General features: G+C 40.9%; 2 protein-coding genes across 4 annotated transcripts in view; one reads left to right on the top strand and one right to left on the bottom strand.

The window, feature by feature from the left end:
• The first annotated feature begins 3871 nt into the window (after positions 1-3871).
• Positions 3872-12558, top strand: SNN (stannin). Of its 2 annotated transcripts, none has more exons than XM_036392555.1 (3): positions 3872-3946; positions 4814-4934; positions 9856-12558. In XM_036392555.1, the coding sequence occupies exon 3, from the start codon at positions 9930-9932 to the stop codon at positions 10191-10193; it is 264 nt and encodes an 87-aa protein (XP_036248448.1). In that variant the 5' UTR covers positions 3872-3946; positions 4814-4934; positions 9856-9929; the 3' UTR covers positions 10194-12558. The 2 variants fall into 2 exon arrangements, with proteins under 2 accessions (XP_036248448.1, XP_036248449.1); XM_036392556.2 differs by lacking the exon at positions 3872-3946 and adding an exon at positions 4264-4424.
• The window catches only part of TXNDC11 (thioredoxin domain containing 11), a 28088-nt gene continuing 17511 nt past the window's right edge, over positions 12134-22710 (bottom strand). For both annotated transcript variants that reach the window (XM_036392553.2, XM_054516519.1), the window contains 5 exons: positions 20801-21584; positions 18209-18354; positions 17441-17550; positions 15905-15985; positions 12134-13215 (listed from right to left, as the gene is read on the bottom strand). In XM_036392553.2, the coding sequence (XP_036248446.1) occupies positions 12588-13215; positions 15905-15985; positions 17441-17550; positions 18209-18354; positions 20801-21584 (1749 nt within the window). In that variant the 3' untranslated portion in view covers positions 12134-12587. The remainder of the gene's footprint in view (positions 13216-15904; positions 15986-17440; positions 17551-18208; positions 18355-20800; positions 21585-22710) is intronic.

The raw sequence follows: 22710 nt of genomic DNA, 5'->3' as shown, positions 1-22710 counted from the left end.
GAGAGGGTCAGCTTGGTCCCATTTTCTGTGTAGGTGCTCTCCAGTGACCTGTAAGTAAAGGTGCAAGATGTTATTTACACCTCCTCAAATACAGACAGCAGCAGTTTGTCCTTTTTAACAATCCCCTACAGACCTGCAAAACTGTTCTGTGGTCTCTTTCCCTGATAAACTTTCTAGAGTGCACAATGATTACTGAACACATTTTACACCAAGGAGTGCTACAGAACAACAGGAAGTGGAACAGATAGTTTAGGTGTAATATGCATCTGCTGCATATTCTCTGTCTTTCCCAGTGGAAATAGAGGGAGCAGAAATAGATTATTTATTTTACTGGCCACCATCTCAGAAGTAATACAACATATGCCACTAATTAAAGGAACAAATATTGACAGTAATTGTTCAAAATTTAAGCATAATGAATATACAAAGATTACACTTAGAGGGACAGGATATAACTGACAGAAGGAAACTCCAAAAACAAGTACTTTTAGAATAGCCACATTAGCAGACAAGGAGTGTGTGATGTAAATTTGCAACAATGGAAACAATTTATTTCTAACAAAAAAAAATATACAGGCATATCATAACCTAGTCATTTACTTCTATGACAGTGGTATAGAGATTATAGAGTTATGACTAGTTATAGAGATTATTTTGTTTCCCTGAAGAGAAACAAAAGAATCTGTATTACGAGTAACACTTAAAATCAACACTGCTGGAAACTATGCTTGAGTCAGAGTAGCTGTCACAGTGGCAACCACAAGTGACCCCAGAATTGTTCTGTGGATAATCCCAGTGAAATTTATAAGCACATGTAATGGTTTAAACTCTTGAGTGCTTGTGATATGAAAACATCAAAGCAGAAGTGTGTGCTTTAAATGACTGCATAAATTTGGAAAATTGTCAAATCTCTTTATGTAAGTTAAGAATATTGAGGAAGAAACTGTAGTGATAAACTTGTAATTCTTCTCCAAGGAAGAGAAAAATATCTCCTGTAGTAGCATGTTGCATGTTTACAGCTGTACATTACTTGTGCACAGCTAAGGAGCAACAGTAAATAAATGAGAGAAAACTCTTAATTCCTCATCCTTAGCACAACTGAAAACCATATTACTCAATGGCTTTAACTGAGTCTGCTTCAGCAGCTCCTGGTGAAGCACACAGTGGTTCTTTGCTCCCCATGTGTGGATCTGAGATCATTAGAGCCTTGCCCCTGCCAAAAGCCCTAAGCGTTAACTGGGGATGGGTGAAGGTGGGAAGTAAGAGGAGCTTTTAAAGCAGTTTTGAAGGATTATCAGCCCTGTACTTTCCCCACAACAGACTAGAAATTTCCCATCCAAGCCTGCACAGAGCAAGCAGCTCATTTCCAAAGATAAGAAACTGATGTGAATGAACCCACTTTGTTCTCCGTGCCATTTACTAAATATGAGATACAAAATGACTATTAAAACTTTCTCAAAGGCAAAAAGTTTTCAAATTATACCAAAAAAGATTGCCAGTCTTCTTCTCTTAAGGCTGTGCTATTATTGGATGGCTTCTACCAGTCAGCTTTGTGGTAATTGCATTCATGATTTCTGTACAAAAGGGTATGACCCTTCTCCCTGAAATGGATTGGGACACTTATGGACAGTGGAGACTCCATCCATGGTTATGTAAGTGAAACAGGAATCACAGGGGAGATTCAAGTATCAAAATGAGATTTAGATATCTTATTAAATTACTGGCCCAAAGGCTACCTCTGCATCTGCTCCCCTCACAGCAGGTTACAGCCATGGCCAATAGTCCTTTGCCAGACTATTCAGACCATTAGCTACTGCCAGTGGAAGTAAACAGTGTCTGTGCTTACTCTTACACTTCTTTCAAAAAAGATTATGAGCTTTTAAGGTTTAGTAGTGTTTTATCATCTTTTCTATGGTAGTTGAGTCATAAAGACAGTAGAAACTGATGCTGCACTACACTTATTAGATCCAAGGCTTAAACTGTTAATCTTACATTAAACAATGACTTCTATAAAAATGTTCTTAACTGGCTGTGGTATCTCAGATATTCCATGCCACCACACATTTTTGATTAACCAAAATAAAGGATGGTGTGCTTGGGGCAGAGTGTACCATGAAACAGCTGCTCTGGTAATGCTATAAACTGGCTAGATAGGATTTGAGAGCAGTCCAGAGTTACCTGTCATCTTAGGAAGGTCTCCTGACACACCAACATATGTAAGGGGGCAGGCAAAAGATGACTTGTGTCTGGATAGCTTAGAGAGCAAGTAGAGGAGGTGAGACATCTGTGGGGGTACTGGGCCATATTTAGCTTTCCACTGAATGAGAATGGAAAGAGACCACACACCTTGTTTCATGCTTATGGTGGAGACTGCATTTAAGAAAGGAAATATTAATCTTACCCCATAGAAAATTTTGCAGTTGTGCTGGTTTTGATTAGAATAGAGTGAGTTTTCTTCATAGTAGCTGGTGTAGGGCTATATTTTGGATCTTCCTTGAAAGCAGGGTTGATAATTAAAAGTGAATAATAAAATGTAGTCATCTGATTCTTTCCCCCATCCTGCTAACGGGAAGCTGTTTGCTGACTGGGGTTAAACCACGATATAAACTGTGTTGTAAAACAAGTTTTTCTGTAAGTCATTGTGACTTCCAAACTTGATCTTCTGTCACAGTCTATTCCCTCAAAACTCATTCTGCCAGATTTCAGATGAGCCTCAGACAAGTTGGGATCTCTGTTACCAGTAACTATACCACATATATATCGCGACCAGAAGAGTCGCGATATTCTTTTCTAGTCCAGTAACGACTAACTTCAGCAGAAGGGTGACAAATCCCTGTATTGGGCAACTTCCAAACTGCAGCTCCATGGCATGAATTACCGAGTAAAATTGGTATAGAGGGAATGCGACCTTTCTGTAAGTTTGAGGCAGACGCCCTCAGGGAGGCCGGCGCCGTTTGCTCGGGGCCACGGAAGAAGGGCTGGCCGGGCCCGGCGGGGCCCTCAGTGCCACCAACACCGCGGCGGCTCAGGCGTGGCCTCCGCTAACAGCGCCCATGTCCAGCTGCTGCCCGGTGAAACCAGAAGGCGCCTCTTGCGGGGTCACAGAGGTGTCAGAGGGCTTTTAGGCCGGCGGGGCTGGCGAGAAGAGCGCTGGGGCTGGTCAGCGACATCCGACGCCCTCAGTCCCTGGCAGGGGTGGCTGTGCCCTCACGCCCTCGGCGTGCGGGGCTCAGGGCTGAGGCAGCGAGGGGAAGGAGCGCGAACCTTCAAGGGAGCCCTTCAGCCTTCCAAGGGCCGGCGGCGCCGAGACCCGCCAAGCAACGTCTAGAAAACCTGTCCTGTGGAAAGTGGCTGAGGGAGCTGGGTTTGTTTAGTCCTGACGAGGCTCCGGGTGGACCTCATCACTCTCTACAACTGCCTGACAGGAGGTTGTAGTGGGCTGGGGGCCGGCCTCTTCTGCCGTGCCCACAGTGAGGGGACCAGAGGAAATGGCTTTAAGCTGAGACGGCGGCTGTTCGGGTAGCCAGGCAATGGAACAGGTTGCCCAGGGCGGTGGTGGCGGGGCTGTCCCCGGTGATGTTTAAGAGGAAAAGGCGTCTGGATGTGGCGCTGGCTGATGTGGTTTAGAGATTTTGGGGTGATTCTGATGGTGCTGGATTGACGGTTCTACTATACGGTATTAAAGATCTTTTCCAACCTCGATGATTCCACGATTCCATGCCTCTATGATTCTCCGACTCCGCGATTCTCTTCTGTAATTCCATTCTCACCCCTCGCGGCGCGGGGCGGGACCCGCCGCGGCTGTCACGGAAAGGGAGGGAAGGGCCGCGGGCGGCCCGCCCGTCAGCTGTTGCTGCCCGGGCTCCGATTGGTGCCGCGCGGCGCCGCCCGGCCCCCGCTATAAGGCGGAGGCGCGGGCGGGGAAGGAGCTGCCGCGGCGAGGCTGGTGGGTGCCTTGGGCTGCGGCGGGATGGTGACCGCGGGCGAAGGATCCGGGGGCGGGGGGAGGCGCGGCTCGGTTCCTTGCGGGGCGGGGGTGGGCGGGCGGACTCGCCATGCTGTGAGCCGGAGCGGGGGGCTGGTGAAGCGGGCAGGGACCCGCGCCGGGGTCGGGGCCGCCAGAGTTCCCCCCGAGTTCCCCCGCCCTGGGCCGGGGCCGCCCCTTCTCGCTCTTTGTGTCCGCGCCCGGCCCTACCGGGTTCCGAGCGGTGCTGAGCGCCCCGCAGGCCTCGCGTGGGCCCCGTGGGTGACTGGGGGCTCCCCCGGCCCGGGGCTCGGCCCCGTCTCCCGGCGCTTTGCAGCCGCCCTGCCGTGCTGCAGTCACAAGGCGATGCCTCACGGATCGTCGGCGCCTGCTCGGGGTGGGCGCCGGGCTCCTCTCGACTGGAGAGGCTCGTCCCTGCTCGTCCAGTGCGAGGAGTTCGGTACGTGCTGAAGGGTTATGTCCAAAGCGACCTTTGTAGTGACAGTCCGGGAGTTTTCGGTAACGCAAGTTGCTCAAACTGAGTCTTGTTCCTTCCTCTGAGTATCTGCAATGTACCGTGGCATCTTGTGCTCTTCCTTTTCCTGACACAAGTGTAGGTGTAGACATTACATTTGTCAGTAGATACTGCTTTTGAATAAACCTAAAGAACTTGAAACCACTTGTGAGACTGTTACCTTGCTTAGCAGGTAGGTGAAACAGTAAGGGATCTTTCCCTGACAGCAGTGCCAGATTGGCTAGTAGTTAAACATGATTATGTCACTGGAAAGCTAGAAGTGAAGGCACTCCGAATGCAGAGCAGCTAGAGACCAGTGTGATCACTCTCCACAGGGGAAGAGCAAGAAGGAAGACTTGCCAGACAAGATCCAAAACCAGTGTGACCTTCGCCTTTAATAAGGTGATTCAGAAACTGTGTGTGTAGAGGACTCCTAGCCAGAGCTGCTTCCTGCAGGTATGTGACTGACTCCTGGCATACTTGCTGTCTAAAGATTTGAGCTGTGTATAAAAATGGTTTGACTGTCAGAAACATCAGGTGCTGTGTGTACCTGCTGTTACACAAAGCCATTAAAAAAAACCCCAAAATGATACATTTGGAGAGCTACCTTGAATCTAAATAAAAAAAACCTTGTTTTTATCAGCAAACTTAATGTTGGGATCTCAGTATTTTTCTAATATATTAAGGATATATTTTTCTAATATATCAAGGATTAAGCTTTGCCAGGGGATATATGCAACATAGTACTTCTGGTAATGGAATGTCATAAGTGACTCTTACCGTGTCAGGACAGACTTTTCATTAGAGCACCATGTGGCTGTGACACTGACAGATGTTTTGCCAGCCATGCAATTGCCTCTGAAGTCACCATGGTTTTAACACTGTAAGCCTGTTTCCAGTTCTGCATTAACTGGCTGACTTGCCTGACAGGCAGTTACAGCATAAACCTCCTCCACTTACTGTGCTGCTGAGAAAGTCTGTCTGCTCTTTCAACTGTTGTCATGTCTGGAAAACATATTAGACTACTGCTCTCTCATCTCTCCATCTTGCTGTCTTCTGTAAACTACCAACTTCTGTGTGGTTTAGCTTGGTGCACAGCTTTAAAAGTGAATCTCGATTAAGCTTTAGGTACCACTACACCTCATGTGGGAACTAACTGCTGTTCCAGCTAATGCTGTTAGGTATTGGCTTTTGTTCTAACAATTGCCTGAATGCTAAGTTCTTGGAATTCTGTCCACAGCTAATTAGCCACAGAAAAGCTCTGTTCTTCTATTCCTCATCAAAACTATACTAAGGGTGGGAACAGATGATTTGCATTGAAACTTTCTACTAAACAGCTCCCTGCTTCTAAAATAGCCTCTGGCCAAGCCCCAGCTTGTGCAAGGTAACTTGGCATTATCACAAGGTGGTATTAACTGGAGTTAATGAAGAATAACAGTGATGGCATTTTTTTATGTGCAAGTGGTGAAGCCTGAGCACTCCTGTATTTTAAAAGCCTTGCATTCTATGGGTAGTGTGGGTGCCATACACACTTGTGTACCAGCGGTAAACGTACAGCACTGATCTTCCCAGTGGGTTCTCCCCTTGTCTTCCATTGGCAAGAAGGGTGTTACTGTGATGAGTATGCAGCATTCCTCAAAAGGGATTTTACTAGAGAAGCAGGAGAAAGCATGTTGATTTAGAACCTGTTGTTGGAGGCTTTTAAGGAAACAGTTCTGATTTTTTTAAGGAAACAGTTCTGATTTTTTTTAAGAAAATTAAGCTGAAGGTCACTTTTATAGTTTTATTTTCACTTCTTTACTATGCCCCATTTAACTTACTTTAGGTGGAATACCATAATACAGTAGTTCCCACCTCCTCCTCTCCCTGACACCTCCCCACCCCCCCCCCCCCCCCAAAAAAAGGCAAAATACTTAATACTTGAACCTTGAACATAACTGCTTGATGAGGACTTCAGTATATCTAGTGAACTATAGTAAACTTGCTTTTGAAGCCTCTCCCTACAGCTTTGGCTTGAATGGTAGCAGTGAAACATGCCTGTGGGCATTAAAAATAGTGACCTTAGTAGCATAATACCTGGCATAATGAAAAACTTGGTTTAGGAACTAATTTCAGTCCTGCACTGCATTTGTCCCCTAGCAGCCTTCTGCAGTTCAGACTGCCTTTCTGTTTGTCCTTTAGTTACAGCTTCTGAATTGGATAATAAAAATTCACAAACGAATTTCTGAGTAGAAGCTGGTATTAGGCAAAAAAGAAAAGCAAGTTAATTATGGAAAAATGATTTCTAGCTGATGTTTTCACTGCTTGATTGCTGTAAGAACTAAAATAGGCTATTTGCAGTTCACACCAGTCATCTGACTAATCTTGCTAATGAGTAAATATGCTTAGATGCTTGATTTGACAGCAAGTGTGGTGGGAAGGGACGTAGCTCTACAAGTGCCACCAAATATATGGATGGTTATGGCAATCCCTTTGAAGATCAGGAATTTACAGCCTCTAATATCTTCCAGTAAAAGTGCTCCTAGTATGCTCATAGGGGCTTTTAGCTCAGGTAGGCTTTAAGGAGAAAGTGAGTCTGAACAATTTGTGGCCTTTAAATCACTTCAAGGGGATCTACAAAATGCAGTATTTCCCCTATGAAGAAGGGGAGTAGAGAGACAGCTTAATCTGGATTCCACTTAGTTGCTGGTGGAAAGAACAGCAAGGTTGGAGTTGTGTGTCCAGAAAACAACACAATGCCAAGGCTTCTGTGAAAGTTCTTGCTGATATAGTTACAACATGCAAATGTACTGTGCTCAGGGTAGAACTAAGACTGCAGGAGAGCTTTAGTTCTAGCTGTACAATGACCTAAAGCCAGAAAAATAGAAGTGTGAGCTAGCAACAACACTATAGCTTCCAAACTATCTAAAGCTACTGTCACACACTACTAACCACAAACTAGTTGTTTGTGATATCTGTATAGATGCTTAATGCCTGACTTCATAGAAGGTGCTAGCTCTCAAGTCCCTGAGTGGGAATAGGATATGCCTGAAGGAAGGATGCCTGCACTTTGTCATCGAGAGGTGAAGTTCTTTGAATTCTCAATCAAATAGAAAACATGTGGAATTTTAAAGGTAACCTATGGATTTGGCCAAGAAAGATCTTTAAGAGGAATCTGTAAGTTGCTGTGTTGGACTCAAAATTGTCAAGTCATCATAAATCAATCTTGTGCATCCTGAAACAAGATTGCCAGAAAATCCTGGTGCTAGAGAGGCTGGTGATGTGAACAGTTAGTTTCATACTTGATAATAGTTGATGCTGTCTACTCAAAGACTGGTGGAGGGGTAGCATCTGCAATAGTTTCCACTGTGAAAAGCTATTTTCTAGGTGACAGTAACTGCTTAATGTAAGGGCTATGTGCTGATCCAAACTGCTGTAGAGGAACAGTAGGCTGTCATAATAGTGCAAGCTGCAAAAGAAGCCTCAGTGTGGCTATGCAGTGTCTGCATGTGAAGCAAGGTAAACTATCTTTTATGCTGATGCTGTACTGTTTTGGCTGGATCAAACAGTGCTGCTCTTCAGACATGCCCTGAGGAAAATGAACTACATGAAAGTCACTCTTAATCACCCTCAGCTGATCACCCTGTGTTGAATAAGCATTGCAGAACCAAGGTGATTATTGAAAATCATAGAATTCTCTGGCTGCAGTGGGCACACAGCCCTGCTGAGGGTGTGTGGTGTGGTCAGGTTTGGTTTTTTACTTAGGCAAAACTGGGTCTGCAGAACTTGGCTGGTTGTATCAGATCCACTACAAGCTATTGATTGCTGTAGTTTACAGGGCTGGAAATGTAACCAGAGTGTCTGCAAGCTATGTGACACTGGATTCTAATGGCACGTGTTAAACTCTGTAGTGGTGTCCTTGTTGAAATGGTGATACACATGGCTCTGTTATTCCATGACACGTCAAGGAGCAAACTTGGTCTCTGGCTTGAGCTGTCTTGGTAAGGATCCTGCACTGTAATCGCCTTGACTCGTGTTGAAATGCAGGTGAGATTTTGGTGCAGGTGGGTGACACTCACTGTAACCCAGTGGTCCTGGGTAGGGTGGGTTAAGACTGACTCCTTCTGAGGGGTTTTTGTGTGAAGATGCTGTACTTGCAGCTGAGACTGCAGCAGTGATGGTGAGGAGCCTTTCCTGGATAAGTGTATGTGACCCTCAATGGACTGGCAGCCAGAAGAAACTCCTGTTACTGCCAGTCAGTGGGTACAGGTCCAGAGAAAGGCACGTGAGCACTTGGAGCTGGCCTTAGAGCCTCTAAGGACTGCACCTTTTGTACCTGAAATGGCAGCATTGAGCCCTAACCTGATTTTTACAGTAGTACAGAGGTAAGATGTTCCTGGCTCTGATCTCTACTATAGTCTTGCATGAGTTTGTGTTTTGTTAAAGAGCTAGGGTAGTAGGAAAGAAGCAAAGTTATTCATTCATTAACTTTTATGTCCTAGTTGAAGGAAGGAAAGTGAAGCTGTCACCTTTGTAAACAGTAACTTTGAATACTAAAGACAAGGCTCACATGACTTTTAAAAATAGGGGTGTGAATTTGGAAGAAGTAGCAAAAGACATTACCTGTATATTTTTTACTGCTCACACTACATCAAAGTGAGGAAGTCTTGGAGCTCTTCCAGTTTCCTGCTGCTGCCTCTCTTCCAATTCCAGCTGCAGTCCTAATGGACTATGTTTCTCTTGTGGTTTTAAAGCCACTAAGAGGAGCAGAATCTTCCATTGTGCTTTGTTAGTTTTAAATACAGCTCTACATGCTTTTTATGAAAATAGCAACAACTGTTTTATGTGCTCAATGAACAAACAATTAATTACCATGTACCCAGCCCTTGTAAGCAGACCAGTGGTATGGACAGACTTATAGTAATGCATTAGCACTGCAATTATCTTAACAATTAGCTTACCAGTCCTGGAACTGTTAGTATATAAGAAGGATGTTTGTAAATTAGATTTTAAAAAAGGCCAGACACTCAAATGTACTATTTCTGTAGTAATCCTTGAGGAAAACTAAAGGCAGCTGAATTGCTACCTTGTCACAGATTTGTGATACAGCATTTGTTTGAACAGTCTTAAATCTCCCTGTGCTAAACTATAATTCCATAGAGCTTTCAGTCTTGTCTTGTACCTCCTTGTGAAAATTGTTACCTCTTAGTAGGTTGACCATGTGCTATCTCAAGCATATCAGGAGCCAAAACATGGTTCTGTGATTCTGTGACTGAGCAGCACAAAGCACTGCAGTGCAAGAGGATCACATGTCCTTGTGGACAATATCAGCCATAAATATAATCTTGCTGAGTGCAGTAAAACTGCACAAATTCATTATTTATTTTTAATCCTGCAGGAGTTTGAAGATGCATCAAGACTAATAGTGAGGACAGAAAAATCTGAAGAAGAGCAGAGCCTGAACTGTTGGCCATGTCCATCACAGATCACAGCCCCAGCACGGGAGTGGTGACTGTCATCGTTACCCTGATCGCTATTGCGGCTCTGGGAGCTCTGATTCTGGGCTGCTGGTGCTACCTGCGCCTGCAGAAGCTCAGCCAGTCTGAGGATGAGGAAAGCATTGTGGGTGAGGGAGAAACCAAAGAGCCCTTTCTGCTGGTGCAGTACTCTGCTAAAGGACCCTGTGTGGAGAGGAAAGCTAAGCTAACTCCAAATGGCCCAGAAGTACACAGCTAACTCAGAGCAACAACTGCAGATGGGCTGTGCTCATGATGTGTAACCAGCAGAAGCATCTCAATACTGTGAAGAACCTGGTCTCGTGCACAGTACTCATCAGAAAACATCCTGATGAGAATTAAATAAGCTTTGGTTGCAACTGCATGCACTGAGAAGTTGCACTTTGCATCAGCTGTGTATCCTAATTCCTCTGTGGCAGGAGATGACTGGCCTGGTGTAATGTCCATTGCCGGCAATGGGCACAGTGCTATACTGCTGTGAAGACACTACTACTGTTCTTTGTTACTTGAACGTTTAGCTGAGCCTATTTTGATGGAGCTACTACTGTAATGTGAACTACTTTACAACTGTGAACTAACTGTAAATAGGCTGCCGGAGACTTCGTGCTTTGTGTTCTGTAGCATATGATGCAACTGTATATAATACACAGGGACTCCTGAACCACTACCATGGATGGGACTCCAGACCTTCCAAACCAGATCTGCAGTTACAGCTTGCTTCTGCTACTAGATGGGAGTGTGCAGCCAGAACTCCTCCTTTGAACAGTTTATTGGACTGATGCAGAGTACTTCATTTAAAAAGAAGGGATAAGCCTTCAGTAATGTGCTGAAGTAGGAAACACAGGAGCAAGAAAGGAAAAGTTGCTTTAGCTGCAGCTATGTTGGTTAAACTTTTGGCTGCTAGAACTAAGTTCTCTATATAGTTACTGCAAGGAAACTGCCATTTTGATGGGTTCCAGCCTGGGAACTTATGATGGATACTGAACCCTCAGGGAAAGTCCAGATGGTTTCCAGGTGTTTGAAATGGCAGTAGAGCAGGCTTCTGTCTTCCATAGGTCTGTGTGCTGAGACTGCTTAAGTGGTTACTTAGCAAAACTGGCTTAAGTGTAACTAGTATAAATTCTTCCTAGAACCATGGTTTGTGTACTTAGGGTGTATGTTATCAGCCTGTTACAAAAAGGCATTTTGTAATACATGCAGCCAGACAACTGTAGAATTCAGTTAATGCATCTTGTATATAACTTTTGATTGTAGTATAGCTGTACTACAACAGGAGAAGTTTCAGTCTTTTCTACTGTTGACAGGGGCAAGGGTTATTGCTGGTCAGTTTGTAGCAGTTTTTAGCAAGCAATGGCCAAGTCCTTCCAGGTAACAACACATTTCCTGCTCTGTGCTGGAGTTCAGCTATAGGAACTGTAAAAAGGTATTAAATGGAAAGTTCTGGACCGCAAAGGTTTGGGGAGAGAAGGAACAACACTGAGCAGCCACTGGCAGCTTATGTATTCTAAAATTCTTCATGTAGGCACACATGCTTAGAGGTCACTGGCGTGTTTTCTATTACTTTATACATGGCCTCCTTTGCATACTGATGTTTTTAAATACTTAATTGCCTAGCCTTAATTCAGCTCCAGAGGAAGCATTAGACTTGCTTCTTGTACTTGTACATATGGAATAACTTAAGGCCTAGCAAGCTTGCTTGAGAATTTTAACTATATGCAAGGCAAGAATGGCCAGGACAAAAAGTTGTCCCCTTCTTCTACACTATGATGTTGAATTGCTTTGTTAGTGCTACATTTGCCTTTTTAAAATTGAAAGCTGTAATTTGAAGCAAAAAAATACTGTCAGTAGTAAAAAGTTCCTGCTGTTGCCTCTTGAATACAACACAGGGGGTATAGCTGATAATGTTCTTACCCTGACACATGCTTTTTAAAATACTGCTCTCAAGAGACCTGCATGTATAGTCAGACCAGTCCACTTAAATAGCTGTATTTGAGACCTCTAAAAAGCAAAGAAAAAAAGGATTAATTCAGTAAGACTTCCTCTAGTTTTCTGTAGAGAACAGTTCACACATGGCTCTTGTGGTTTCCAGACAATCAGAATACCAGTATACAAAAGTGATACAAAGTGCTGAAGTTTGAGAACAGAACAGTTGTAGCAAGATGACTTTGTCCATTCAAGTTTACTGATTACACAGATAAAGTATCTATTTTAATTCAGCAAAGAGAATGCAGTGTAAAGGGCAAATTTCAGAAATTATGGAAAAGTATAAATCAAAGGTCTGATTTCCCTCCTAGCAGCTGTAAGAGAAAGCCAGTGAAAAGTAACTGGTCCTTAGTCAGAGGTGCTGCACACTGCTGCCCCTACAAACCAGTATCTTTCATTTCAATGGATAGGTGTTTGCAAGTTAGTGCAATAGTAAAGTGCAGAAAGTGTTTTCCATTTTCCTCTTCTCTTAAGATGGGGGTATCTAATAAGTTGTTCAAGTATACAAAAATATTCCATTTGATTTTTCTTTTTCTAGATCATGTGGGGGAAGTCTTTATTTACAATGAATGTCAATAAAATTTGCATAAATACCTACCCAATACTGCATCACTTGACTTTGTGTAAGCAATTATTCTGTCCTATTTCCACTACTGTCCTCTGTCTCTATGGTATCAATATTATCAATCCTTTTTTCCTCTAAAGCAGCAGTAGCTGTTGAAAGTGATATATCATTATCTTCAGGAAATGTTTGCTCAGATTGAAGGGGTTCTTCAATTTCATCTTTGCTCTGTAGCTTTCCTCCCCTTGATGCTACCAGAATTCTCAGTAAAGCATTTTCTTTAAGGAGGTTTTCTGATGCATCAGCTAATTCTTGAAGCTTTTCAGCCATTTCTAACAGTTCTTGATTCTTCTGGTCATATGTGGCCTGTAATTGCTCACTGTGGAGCTGCAGAGTCTTGTGCTGCTTTTCCAGTGTGTGTTTTTGCTGCTGTAGTCTCTGTTCCTCCCTCCTGGCTTCAGAGAGCTGTGCTTCAAGCTGGTCATGGGCCTGATGAAGGGCACTGATTTCTGATCTTAATTTCTGAATTTCTCTCTCCAAGTGTGAGATGTGTCCTTGCTGTAGAACCGACTCTTTGTGTAGGCATTCTTTGGTACAGGGCTCTGACGAAGAAAGACTTGAGTGATGTAAAACAAATTTCAGGAGATTAGGAAGGTTAACTGAAAAGTCTTCAGGGAACTTCACACTTTGCTCCTTCCTAGAAGGACATAACAAGTGAATAGTAAAGTACTCTGGAAGGTTAAGCATAATTTTACCTAAGCATCTGCTGTTGAACTCCAACTTGATACCTTACTTTTTATCAAGTATGGTTAGTACAGCAGCTAAGAGAAACCTAAACTCATGTAATAGAGACAGATCACACAGATTTTCTTTTGATGTTCACTTTTCCCTGTGTTCCAGTCTGAGTGCTTTAAGCATCTCTGCATGGGACTGGTATTTGAAGAAAAAATTCTGTTAAATCTCAGAAGACAGATTTCATTCTCAAAAAAGAAATATTCATGATCATGGGTCATGAGCTTCAAGTACACAGGGAAATATCACTGTATGATCAGAGTACAGTGCCATTAGTATTTGTAAGTTGAAGGATGATGTTTAAATGTTCTTAAGTCTATATATATTATTTAGAATTTAAGTCCAGATATATAAAGCTATAAAGATATATAAAATCACTCTTTTGAATCTGTTTTCCTGGAAGTAGCTTAATGAGTTCCAGCACCTGAAATGCATGGCAAGGGAGGGAGCAGTCTACTTTTAAACAGTAAGTCACTTTAGTCAGAAATAAGGCCCTGTCAAAAATAAATCTCTTTACTTGTTCCTTTTACTGCTTTGTCTTCATGTCATAGGTGATGAAGGAAGCAAACCACACAAGGTTTTTCTCTTGGTTTCTATTGGTGTTTTCCCCCCCTGAAGCTGTGAATACTAAGCCCAGCCTATGGAGCAGGTAAACCTCCCTGCCTTCAACAACAGCAGAAACTGTTACAAGAAAGGCCAAGAACAGCAAGTACCAAATTTCTTCCTCAAGACTATCAGCCACTAAAAAACACCAGCTCCATCCAGCTGTGACAAATGTTACAATTACTGCCCTTTGTGAAGCCTGTGCACACATGTGAGGCTAACTGTCCTCCAAGGACTAGACTGGAACTCGCTCTTGCTCTTCTGTCTGAACCAGTTCCACCTTCAGCCCTTCTTCACTCAGCATGTTCCAGTATAACACAAATTCACTTCCTCCTGCAGCACAGCCACTTCCACCTCACCCTGGACAACTGGGAAGCCAGCTAATAGTTTATCACTTTGGGTCTGCTCCAGCTTTGCCAGTCAGCAGTGTATTCTCTCTTTCCTGAGGCAGCCATCAAAACAAGGAAGAAAAGCTTAGTTTGCTTCCATCTGGCTGTCAAATTGATGACTGGAGTAATGGTAAGTAGCATACATTCAGATATGGGTTAATTATGTAAGTGAGAAAAAGGACAGAGAATAAGCCCAAACAAAAATGATTGCAAAGCAAGAAAGCCAGATTCAAGTATAAAGCCTAGAGCCTCCTGGTGCTCCTGTACAACACAAACCACAGAGAACTCTTTATGTCCCCTTGTGTGTGACATCATGTCCTGAATTGGTTACAATGTGCATCTGGAACAGGGGAGTTCCTTCCTTACAATTACACTTCCCTCAAAAATGCCTTCTGTAAAATCCAACTCATAAACATGGGGGATATAAAACCATCTCATTTCATTTACTGAAAACCACTTACTGTACAGTGGGTAGAAGACAGATACCATCTTTTATCAATAATTCAAGAACTTCAGTCAGATGAGGCTCCTGCTCATCAAGATTAAGCTATTTCTGGCAGAGTGAGCACCATGAGTTTTCCTCCCCTGCAGATTCCTGATGATGAACCAAGTTACTCTTGTAATTACCATCAGGAGCTTGCTCAGCTGACTATCAGCTCCCATCCCAGATTAAAGAATCATGACATAATTTAGGCAAAAAATAGCCTATGCTAAATCAAAATTGACTCACTATATTGTGGTAATGTTTTATTACATCATCATCCATTTTTATTGATCAAAACCACAGCATGTATCAAAGAAGCTAAAAGGCTATTTAAAACAAATAGCAGAACAAAATATTAACAGCATGTGGTGGAAAGAAATTGAGAACAGAGTTAATTTGCAAAAATTGTCTCATAAGGCAAATGGATAAGAAGCTGCATTAAAAAGCCCTAATATGAGGTACCTTTATATCCAAAATGAATATGTGGCTACTCTAGTAGTCCTACAGGTACTACAAATACTATCAGATCCTAATTTTCTTGATTACCCACATGCAGCAAAATATAAAAAACACTGGAGAGGAAAGCAAGAGTGAAAGCAATGACTAGAGGTAAGGTACCTTTATAAAGCCAGGTGGAACATTACAAAAATAATCTTAATAAAAGTACTCAGTCTGTCCCTCCAGAGACTGTCTAGAGCATTACAGAGACAAAATGAGTACCTAAAAAATAAACAGGAAACTGAGCAGTTGGGGTGGCTCAGAACTGATATAAACAAAACTCACTCTGTACTGGATTAAAACATCAATGGCAAAATTTAAGACAGAGATTCAGAGATTTTGTGGTATGTAGCTGCCCAGTACCAGTAGACTGAATTCCCATTTGCTGATGGTAAGAGCCCTTGAGGGAGAAGGGTGGAAATCTGGGAGTGCTGGTTGGGTTATTTTGTTGTTTTCGTGGTGTTTTTTTTCATTAAAATATGCATGTGGTAAGAATGCACATAAAAAAATTAATGACTCTTTGGCTTTTTTCTCTACTAAGACACGTACCAGATACCAGATAATTACTGCAGCTCAGTAAAACAGAAGTTAAAAAACCACAGGGACAAGAATTACTTTACCTCTGATGAGGAAAAAATAAAATGGTAGGGAGACGGTCTGTCATAAATTCCCAGGGAAGGTCATTTCGAGTCACATCAATTCTGTGAGGAAAAGACACACTGATGAAGAGAACAGGCAGATGAACAATCTGCATTTTCTTGTAAAATGCCATTGTAGGGATTGGGAAGAAGGAAATCTTAAGTATCTGTGAAATTAAGTCTAAATGTGTTCTGCCAGAAATACATTGTGCATATGAGTCAGCAGAATTAATTACCAATACTCAAGCTGCTGACTCTCAGTTTAACAAATATCTGTGTGGGTTTTTCTCTAGAATAGAATGTTCAATTCTGCAACAGCTCTCAGCAATTAAACCCCAGTTGCTCTCTGTGTACACACAGGGCACACATTATGTACACATCTTCCTTCTGAGACAGACACACCAAACATGAGACAAGTTATTTTTAGTCCCTAATTTGTTCCTCAAGTACATCTCTTAATATTGTCCCCTCGGGTAGTTTTGGGAGTAAATTATTTTGCTTCTTCCAAGGATAAGCACATGCTTAAAGGCCCTTTTTTCCCTATGTGTAGAAAGGAACTATGAGTAGAAAGGAACCCATGGTTCAACTGTTTGTTACTGTTTTCTTCAGAATTTTAGGGCTTCTTTTCACAAATAAATTTCTTATTAATTACAAATTATTATAGAGTAAAACAGACAATCACATCAGTAATACTGCTGTGAAAATAATGGAGCAAAGGAGAGAACTTCAAAGTCAGGCAAGAGAATGAATGTAGCCTTGGGAACAGCATCACATCTGTGGCAATAAAGCCACAATACAAACAGGGGATAAAACCCCAGATTTTTAATTGATTTATTTTTTCTCTACATCTCATGCTGTCTCCTGGAGTAAGTTCAGTCAGAATCAAATAAAGATGCAATCAGAGCAGATGTTTTAAGTATTTAGGTATTATTATCACATACATGAACCAGAATGTTTCAGTTGCACTGAAATATTAATAACCCTGGAAACACCAAAGAAAACAATGGGGTTTTTTACATATACTATGTACTTAACATATATATAAAAAATGTACATTACACACATGCATATATAGATATAAATATATTTATGTAAACTGGTTTGGCTGGGGTAGAGTTAATTTTCTTTATCATAGGATGTAGACTGCCATTTTAGATTTGTGATGCAAATGATGTTGCTAACAAATATATATATACACATACACACACAAATAGCATATTACTATTTGCTACAAATCACCACAAAATTATGGATTCACTGCCTGAAATTAGGAAGTTTCAAGGTTAATTGCATGGTTTAAAAATTAATTTTAATGAAAGTGGATAACTACTGCAGTGAGACTGAAAACCACCAAATATATAAAAAGGAAAACAAACAATGCATTCAAAGAGAAATGAAGCAGATGACATTCACATCTATATTGCACGGCTGTAGAGGGAAAAAAAGTATTTATTTTCTAGGCTGATGACCTCAATGATCTTAAATTATTCTGGAAAGATGAAATTAGAATCTTTTTACCTTGCCACAGTGAAACTGTCAGGAGGCAAAAGCCGAGCAAGCTGAATAAAGATGTGATTAAGAGAAGCACAGAATCCACACCACTGTGCGTAATACAGCAGCAAGACATTCTGGAAAATGAAATGGAGAAGAGTTTGATTATCTGTTGGAGGTAATCTGCAGAAAGGAGGACTAGTTTTCACACCACCTAGCATGGGAACTCTTGAAATGTGAAAGCAATTTTTTCCTAATATTAATGAACTTTATTGTAAGTTATTCACTGCTGCTCTCTGAGTTAATACACAAAAATTGATTTTTTCCATAAAGTCAAAAAGAAAAGACATTTAGTTTAGGACCATTCCCTTTAAGTGAAAATGCACCAAAGATTGCTACACTTCCCAAGATTCTTTTGCAATCTTAAATTCCTATTTATCTAACATTGACTGTACACTTCATATGGGGGCAAAAATGATGTCCTGACTTCTGCTTTCTGCCTCTAACTAGCAAAGCAGGGCTGGGGGCTGCTGGAAACCAACTGGAGATGCAGACATTCACTGCAGGCTCAAATGACAATGGATTTTCCTTACTATCACATATTTTACAAAATCAAGGCAATTTAACTGTACTCAGGATAACGTCTGTTTTCATAGCACGCAATTGGAAAGCTTTTGAATTCTTACAGAACACTGTATTTTATGCTGTAAGTAAGAAAGCATATCAGTATTAAACACTCCCTCCCTAAAATCCGTGCCCTGATCTGGGAGAAGCTGCAGAGTGACGAGGGGTTACCTTGGCACTCAGGAACACGGTCTGCTGGAAGGTGCTCGTGGTCACTTCAGTCACCACATGCTCTTCAGCAAAATGGACTGAAGGGTCATCAACCAGATGCCTTTTCAAGGGACTGTAGAGAACGCTGAAATTTTTAATGAAGTTCTCTGAAATGAAATTGATACATATCAATAGTTACTTTGGTTTTGCAGACGTGATTTGGCACTTTTTGCTTTAGAATTCAGAAGAACTTACAGAGAAAATACAGATGAAATCTGGTTTCACATCATTAATTTCTCACAGTTTGCTATCAACTCTTGGGTAACCACAACTGATGTGAAAACAGGATAAAGCTTCACTGTTTGTTTTTATTTTGCTCATTACAATCTTGTCGGTTGCCACACTGGACTTTAATCTTGTATCAATGTGCCATAATAATAACATTCTATTCTCCTAAACACACACCTGCTAAATTATAAACAGTAACCTCTCCATTTTTAAACTTCTATATATATTGAAAGGTTCCAATTAGTTCCACATTTATTTGCATTTTTTCTTCCAGTTTTAATTACTTTCTCTGTAATTATTTTCTTTTGACCTTTATATATCTGCTATTTCCATGCCAATATCACCAATCCCCTTTTGTCTACCAGTGACCACCTTCCTCTTTGTTCTACTTTCTCCTTAATTTTAAGATATTTAGCAAGTAGCTAGCCACTGGTAAAAATTTAAAGTAAGCTCCAAGGCCCTCAATTACCTTCAGCTACACTACTCTGAGCCTGAACTACATTCTCAAAATTGCTGCAAGGTATCAGCAATATCCTTCTTTTCAACTTGGATAGAGAAGTATTATTCTGTGCATTAAGGAATAAGCATATTTAATTATCAAGAAAAAAAGGTAAAATATGAAAAAACATTAAAAAGAATTGTTTTATGAAAGAGAAACAACTTTGTGCTTGTATTTCCAGCATAAAAACTAGACCCAAGTAAAACTGGCACTTTTGTACAGACATACAAACTACCAGATCATCAAGTTTATCTCTGAAATGTGATCAGCAGTACATTTAGTTCCTTATTTACTATTCAGCATTTAATTCTCACACCAGGCCAAAAGAGGCTTTTTTTTCTTTTAGATCTCCAGACTTGGAATATGTAAGCATGATAAAATAGTAATGAAAGAAAGGGATTAATTAAAATAAAATAAGTATTCCTGAATTTCTAGAAACCATCTATAAAGACTGAGATCTGACAAGGGTATTAAGCACCCATCAATTTGTTTTGATATTATGAAATATTAGGTTAAAATCTTAAGGAATTAAAATAAAAAGCACAAAACCCAATCATAAATCAGAAACTCATTGATAAAAATATGTAGAAGCAGAAGTTTTTTGTATGTTCAAATGATGGAACCGCAATGTACTGAATCTTACTCTGCAGAGAAACCCTCATCATGCTCAGGAAATCCTGTGACCTAAAAAATGTTTGAGACAGAAAGTACTGGGAGCACAAAGGGGAAGGAAATTTCTATGTCCTCATTCTGATCTTAATATTTCCTAAGTATCCTTTTATGGTCACTGAGGTTTTTGCTTGTTTTTGCAGAGTCTTTTCCTGGGTTGGGATAGAGACAGGATACAGGGCTGCATGTGATCCTTAATAAGAACATGGCTAGTTATTTATTCTATGTTGTGCATCTTTTTGTACTGAGATTTATGGCAAAAAGGAAATGCAATTGGTGCTATAAGAATGATAGTGATATATGTTCTTGAGCAATTTATTTTAATAGCTGAATTTTCTTCCATGTTTACTTACATAGCCAACACTAGGAAACCCAGTCTTTTCTGAAGGTACACTCAGTTTTGCACATCGGCATGACAAGCAAAGTACACACAGTTAGGAATATTTTATCTTATTCACAAACTTGCAAATAAATCAAAACTGCAATCCTTGAGTTGTTTTGTCAGGAGTTTTTTTTGCCTTGTTTGTTTTTCTGGATTTTTTTTTTCTCCTCCAGTTCAGACAGGAAATAACAATAATTGGCAGATTTGGCCACAACCACTTCAGAGCTCTACCTTGTTACCTTGAGAACAGACGCACTTTTCAAAATAAATTTAAAGCAATTTAAGTTGGTTTCAGAGGACGAGAGGATGGGGAAGTCTCTGCTGCTAAGTGGTCAGTATCTCCCAAAATTCTGTGATATTTTAGAACACAGAACAGCTGAGCAAACACCAACACCACCATTAATACACAAGCGTCTTCTGTAATCAATTATTTTAGATGAACAGAAATTTTTTTCCACACACAAGTTAATTTAAATTTTACCAATTCCACCAAAGCATGCAGTCAAGAATCACACATTTTAAGGTTCAATTCTTATAAAGCAAATTACTTATGGTATAAGGAACTTAGCTTTTATGTCACCTAGAATATGATTCTGTTCTAGCCAACAGAATCATCCATAAATACTTGGTTAACTACTAAATAGAATAGAATAAATTACATTTCACAACCTTAACTTCACAAAGTAGCCTCACTTTTAAAATGGCATTAAGTTTTCCATTCCTGCTTGGAAACACAATTTTCTGAATGCAAGCATTTGTATAGTGAATACTGTACCCAGGGTAGGTCCAACAAGTGACTGATTCTGGTCCAGGACATAGTGCACTTCCTCTTTCAGGTCAACAATGGCAGCAAATTCCTTAAGATGAGTAGATCTTGATGCTCCTAGTCTCTCTGCATATATCCAAAAAAGATTTGAATCCAGTAGATAGAGATTCAAGGTTTTGTTGGTCCTGCAGCTCAGACCAGTAATGTTCGTGCTACTAATATTAAGGTCAGGAATAAAACAATTCCTATCCTCAATGTGAGGAATAGAAAATTGAGTGCTATCTTTCTTCCCATGGGAAGAAAATGCTACTTTGGGGGTCTGAAAGATGGTCTTCTCAGAACTCATGAAACTTAAAAAATGCCTGTTTACTGTCCTGCAACATGCAGTGTAATAGCTAAAGGGACTATAGAAACTTAAGAAATTGCTGCATTCTATGGTATTTGATATTACTTGAAAAAAAGTATGTTCCTGGAGGTAGAAAGAGTCCAAAGCTGCTTCTATCTCTAAAAAGTTACAGTGTGGCACATGGACTTTATTTGGTTTGACACCAAGGGTCTGGTTAACGCAGAGCTCACAGACGTTGTGAGTTCTGGAGATGGAGTGCCACTGTGGAAGCACCACCGTGTTACAGCACGGGTACTTGGCTATGGGAAACGTTTCAGAGAGCTGCAGCTGTGCATCTGTCACTGAGGAATCAAAAGCTGGTGAATCAGAGTCTCCTGCATGCTGAAGGTCTGCCTCAGCTGCCTGGCTTTTATTACACTTGTGGTATTCCAAGGCCACTTTGGTAATCTGTGGGTGGGAATAAAAGAGAGAGAAAAAAAATCAAGATTAACTGTCCATAGTTCACCCAAATGCAGTTATCTTTTGCAGTTTAACAACATTATATGCAATTAGAGATGGAACTTCAGAAACACTAAAGTGACTAATCTTTGTTCTTTCAAAAAATTACAGGGGGCTCTGACTTAACAACAAAGTTGAATTTTCAGATATTTCAGCATATAAACATTGAATATATAGAACAACGAAGTAAATTTAAAATATTATTCAGTCCACCACACTGATTGTAAGGTTCTCCATGCAACATATTTACTTACAGTGCAATAACACTACATTTTATGGCTAAACCACAGTACACAAAGCATTACTGAGTAAAGGTTCCTGAATTTCATTCATTTTCCAATAGGAGGAGAAAATACATGAAAGCATTCCCATATGAAAAGGGAATAGAGATTTCTTCTGGCATAGGTGGTACATGGATTTTGTAACAATCACTGAGAGTGTTGAAGCAATGTTTGTACTCTCCCAACTATGGGCATATGGTTATAATACTCCAAGTATACTCTGCATATTGTAACTTACTGGGAGAAGAAGGAAAAACAGAAAAAAAGACCAACCTGTCCCTCCATGCAAACATTTCTATGCTACATCACCAGTTTGCTTTTCATAACCAGGGGTAAACAAGCAGAGAAAAAGGGACATGTAGGGACCATATAAGGAATTCCCTTTCTGGGAGACAAGTAACAGAACATGCAAGGAAGAAAAATGAGAGAGGAAGTTTCCTATCATTCCTATTAGCACACTAAATAAAATACAGAGCATACACACACTGCTTACAGGAGAACACTTTGACAGAAACCATTAAAATTATCAAAGGGATAAATGTTGAAATGTCACATCCCAGAGGGCTGTTGTGTCACAGGACCTCAGTATTAATGTGGTCTACAGCAATGCTTTGTTACAGTCTTCTAGAATTAGCTGTTAGAAATTTTCATCCTGAAAAGGCTTAACTGAATACTTAAAAAAGACTTGGCCCCTCACACTGTAACCTAGCCTGGAGATCTGGACTGCCTAAAGAAGCTGGAGAAGAGATTATGAACAAAAACCCAGATGTGCAGTAAGAAATCTCATTTCAGTG

The sequence above is a fragment of the Molothrus ater genome, chromosome 16, assembly GCF_012460135.2.
Source record: "Molothrus ater isolate BHLD 08-10-18 breed brown headed cowbird chromosome 16, BPBGC_Mater_1.1, whole genome shotgun sequence".
In the NCBI taxonomy this organism is placed as follows: domain Eukaryota; kingdom Metazoa; phylum Chordata; class Aves; order Passeriformes; family Icteridae; genus Molothrus; species Molothrus ater.
This window is presented reverse-complemented; position numbering and strand designations above follow the sequence as displayed.

What these genes read in the sequence shown, in the direction of transcription:
- SNN (XM_036392555.1), top strand. Translation starts at nt 9,930, where the DNA reads ATGTCCATCACAGATCACAGCCCCAGCACGGGAGTGGTGACTGTCATC.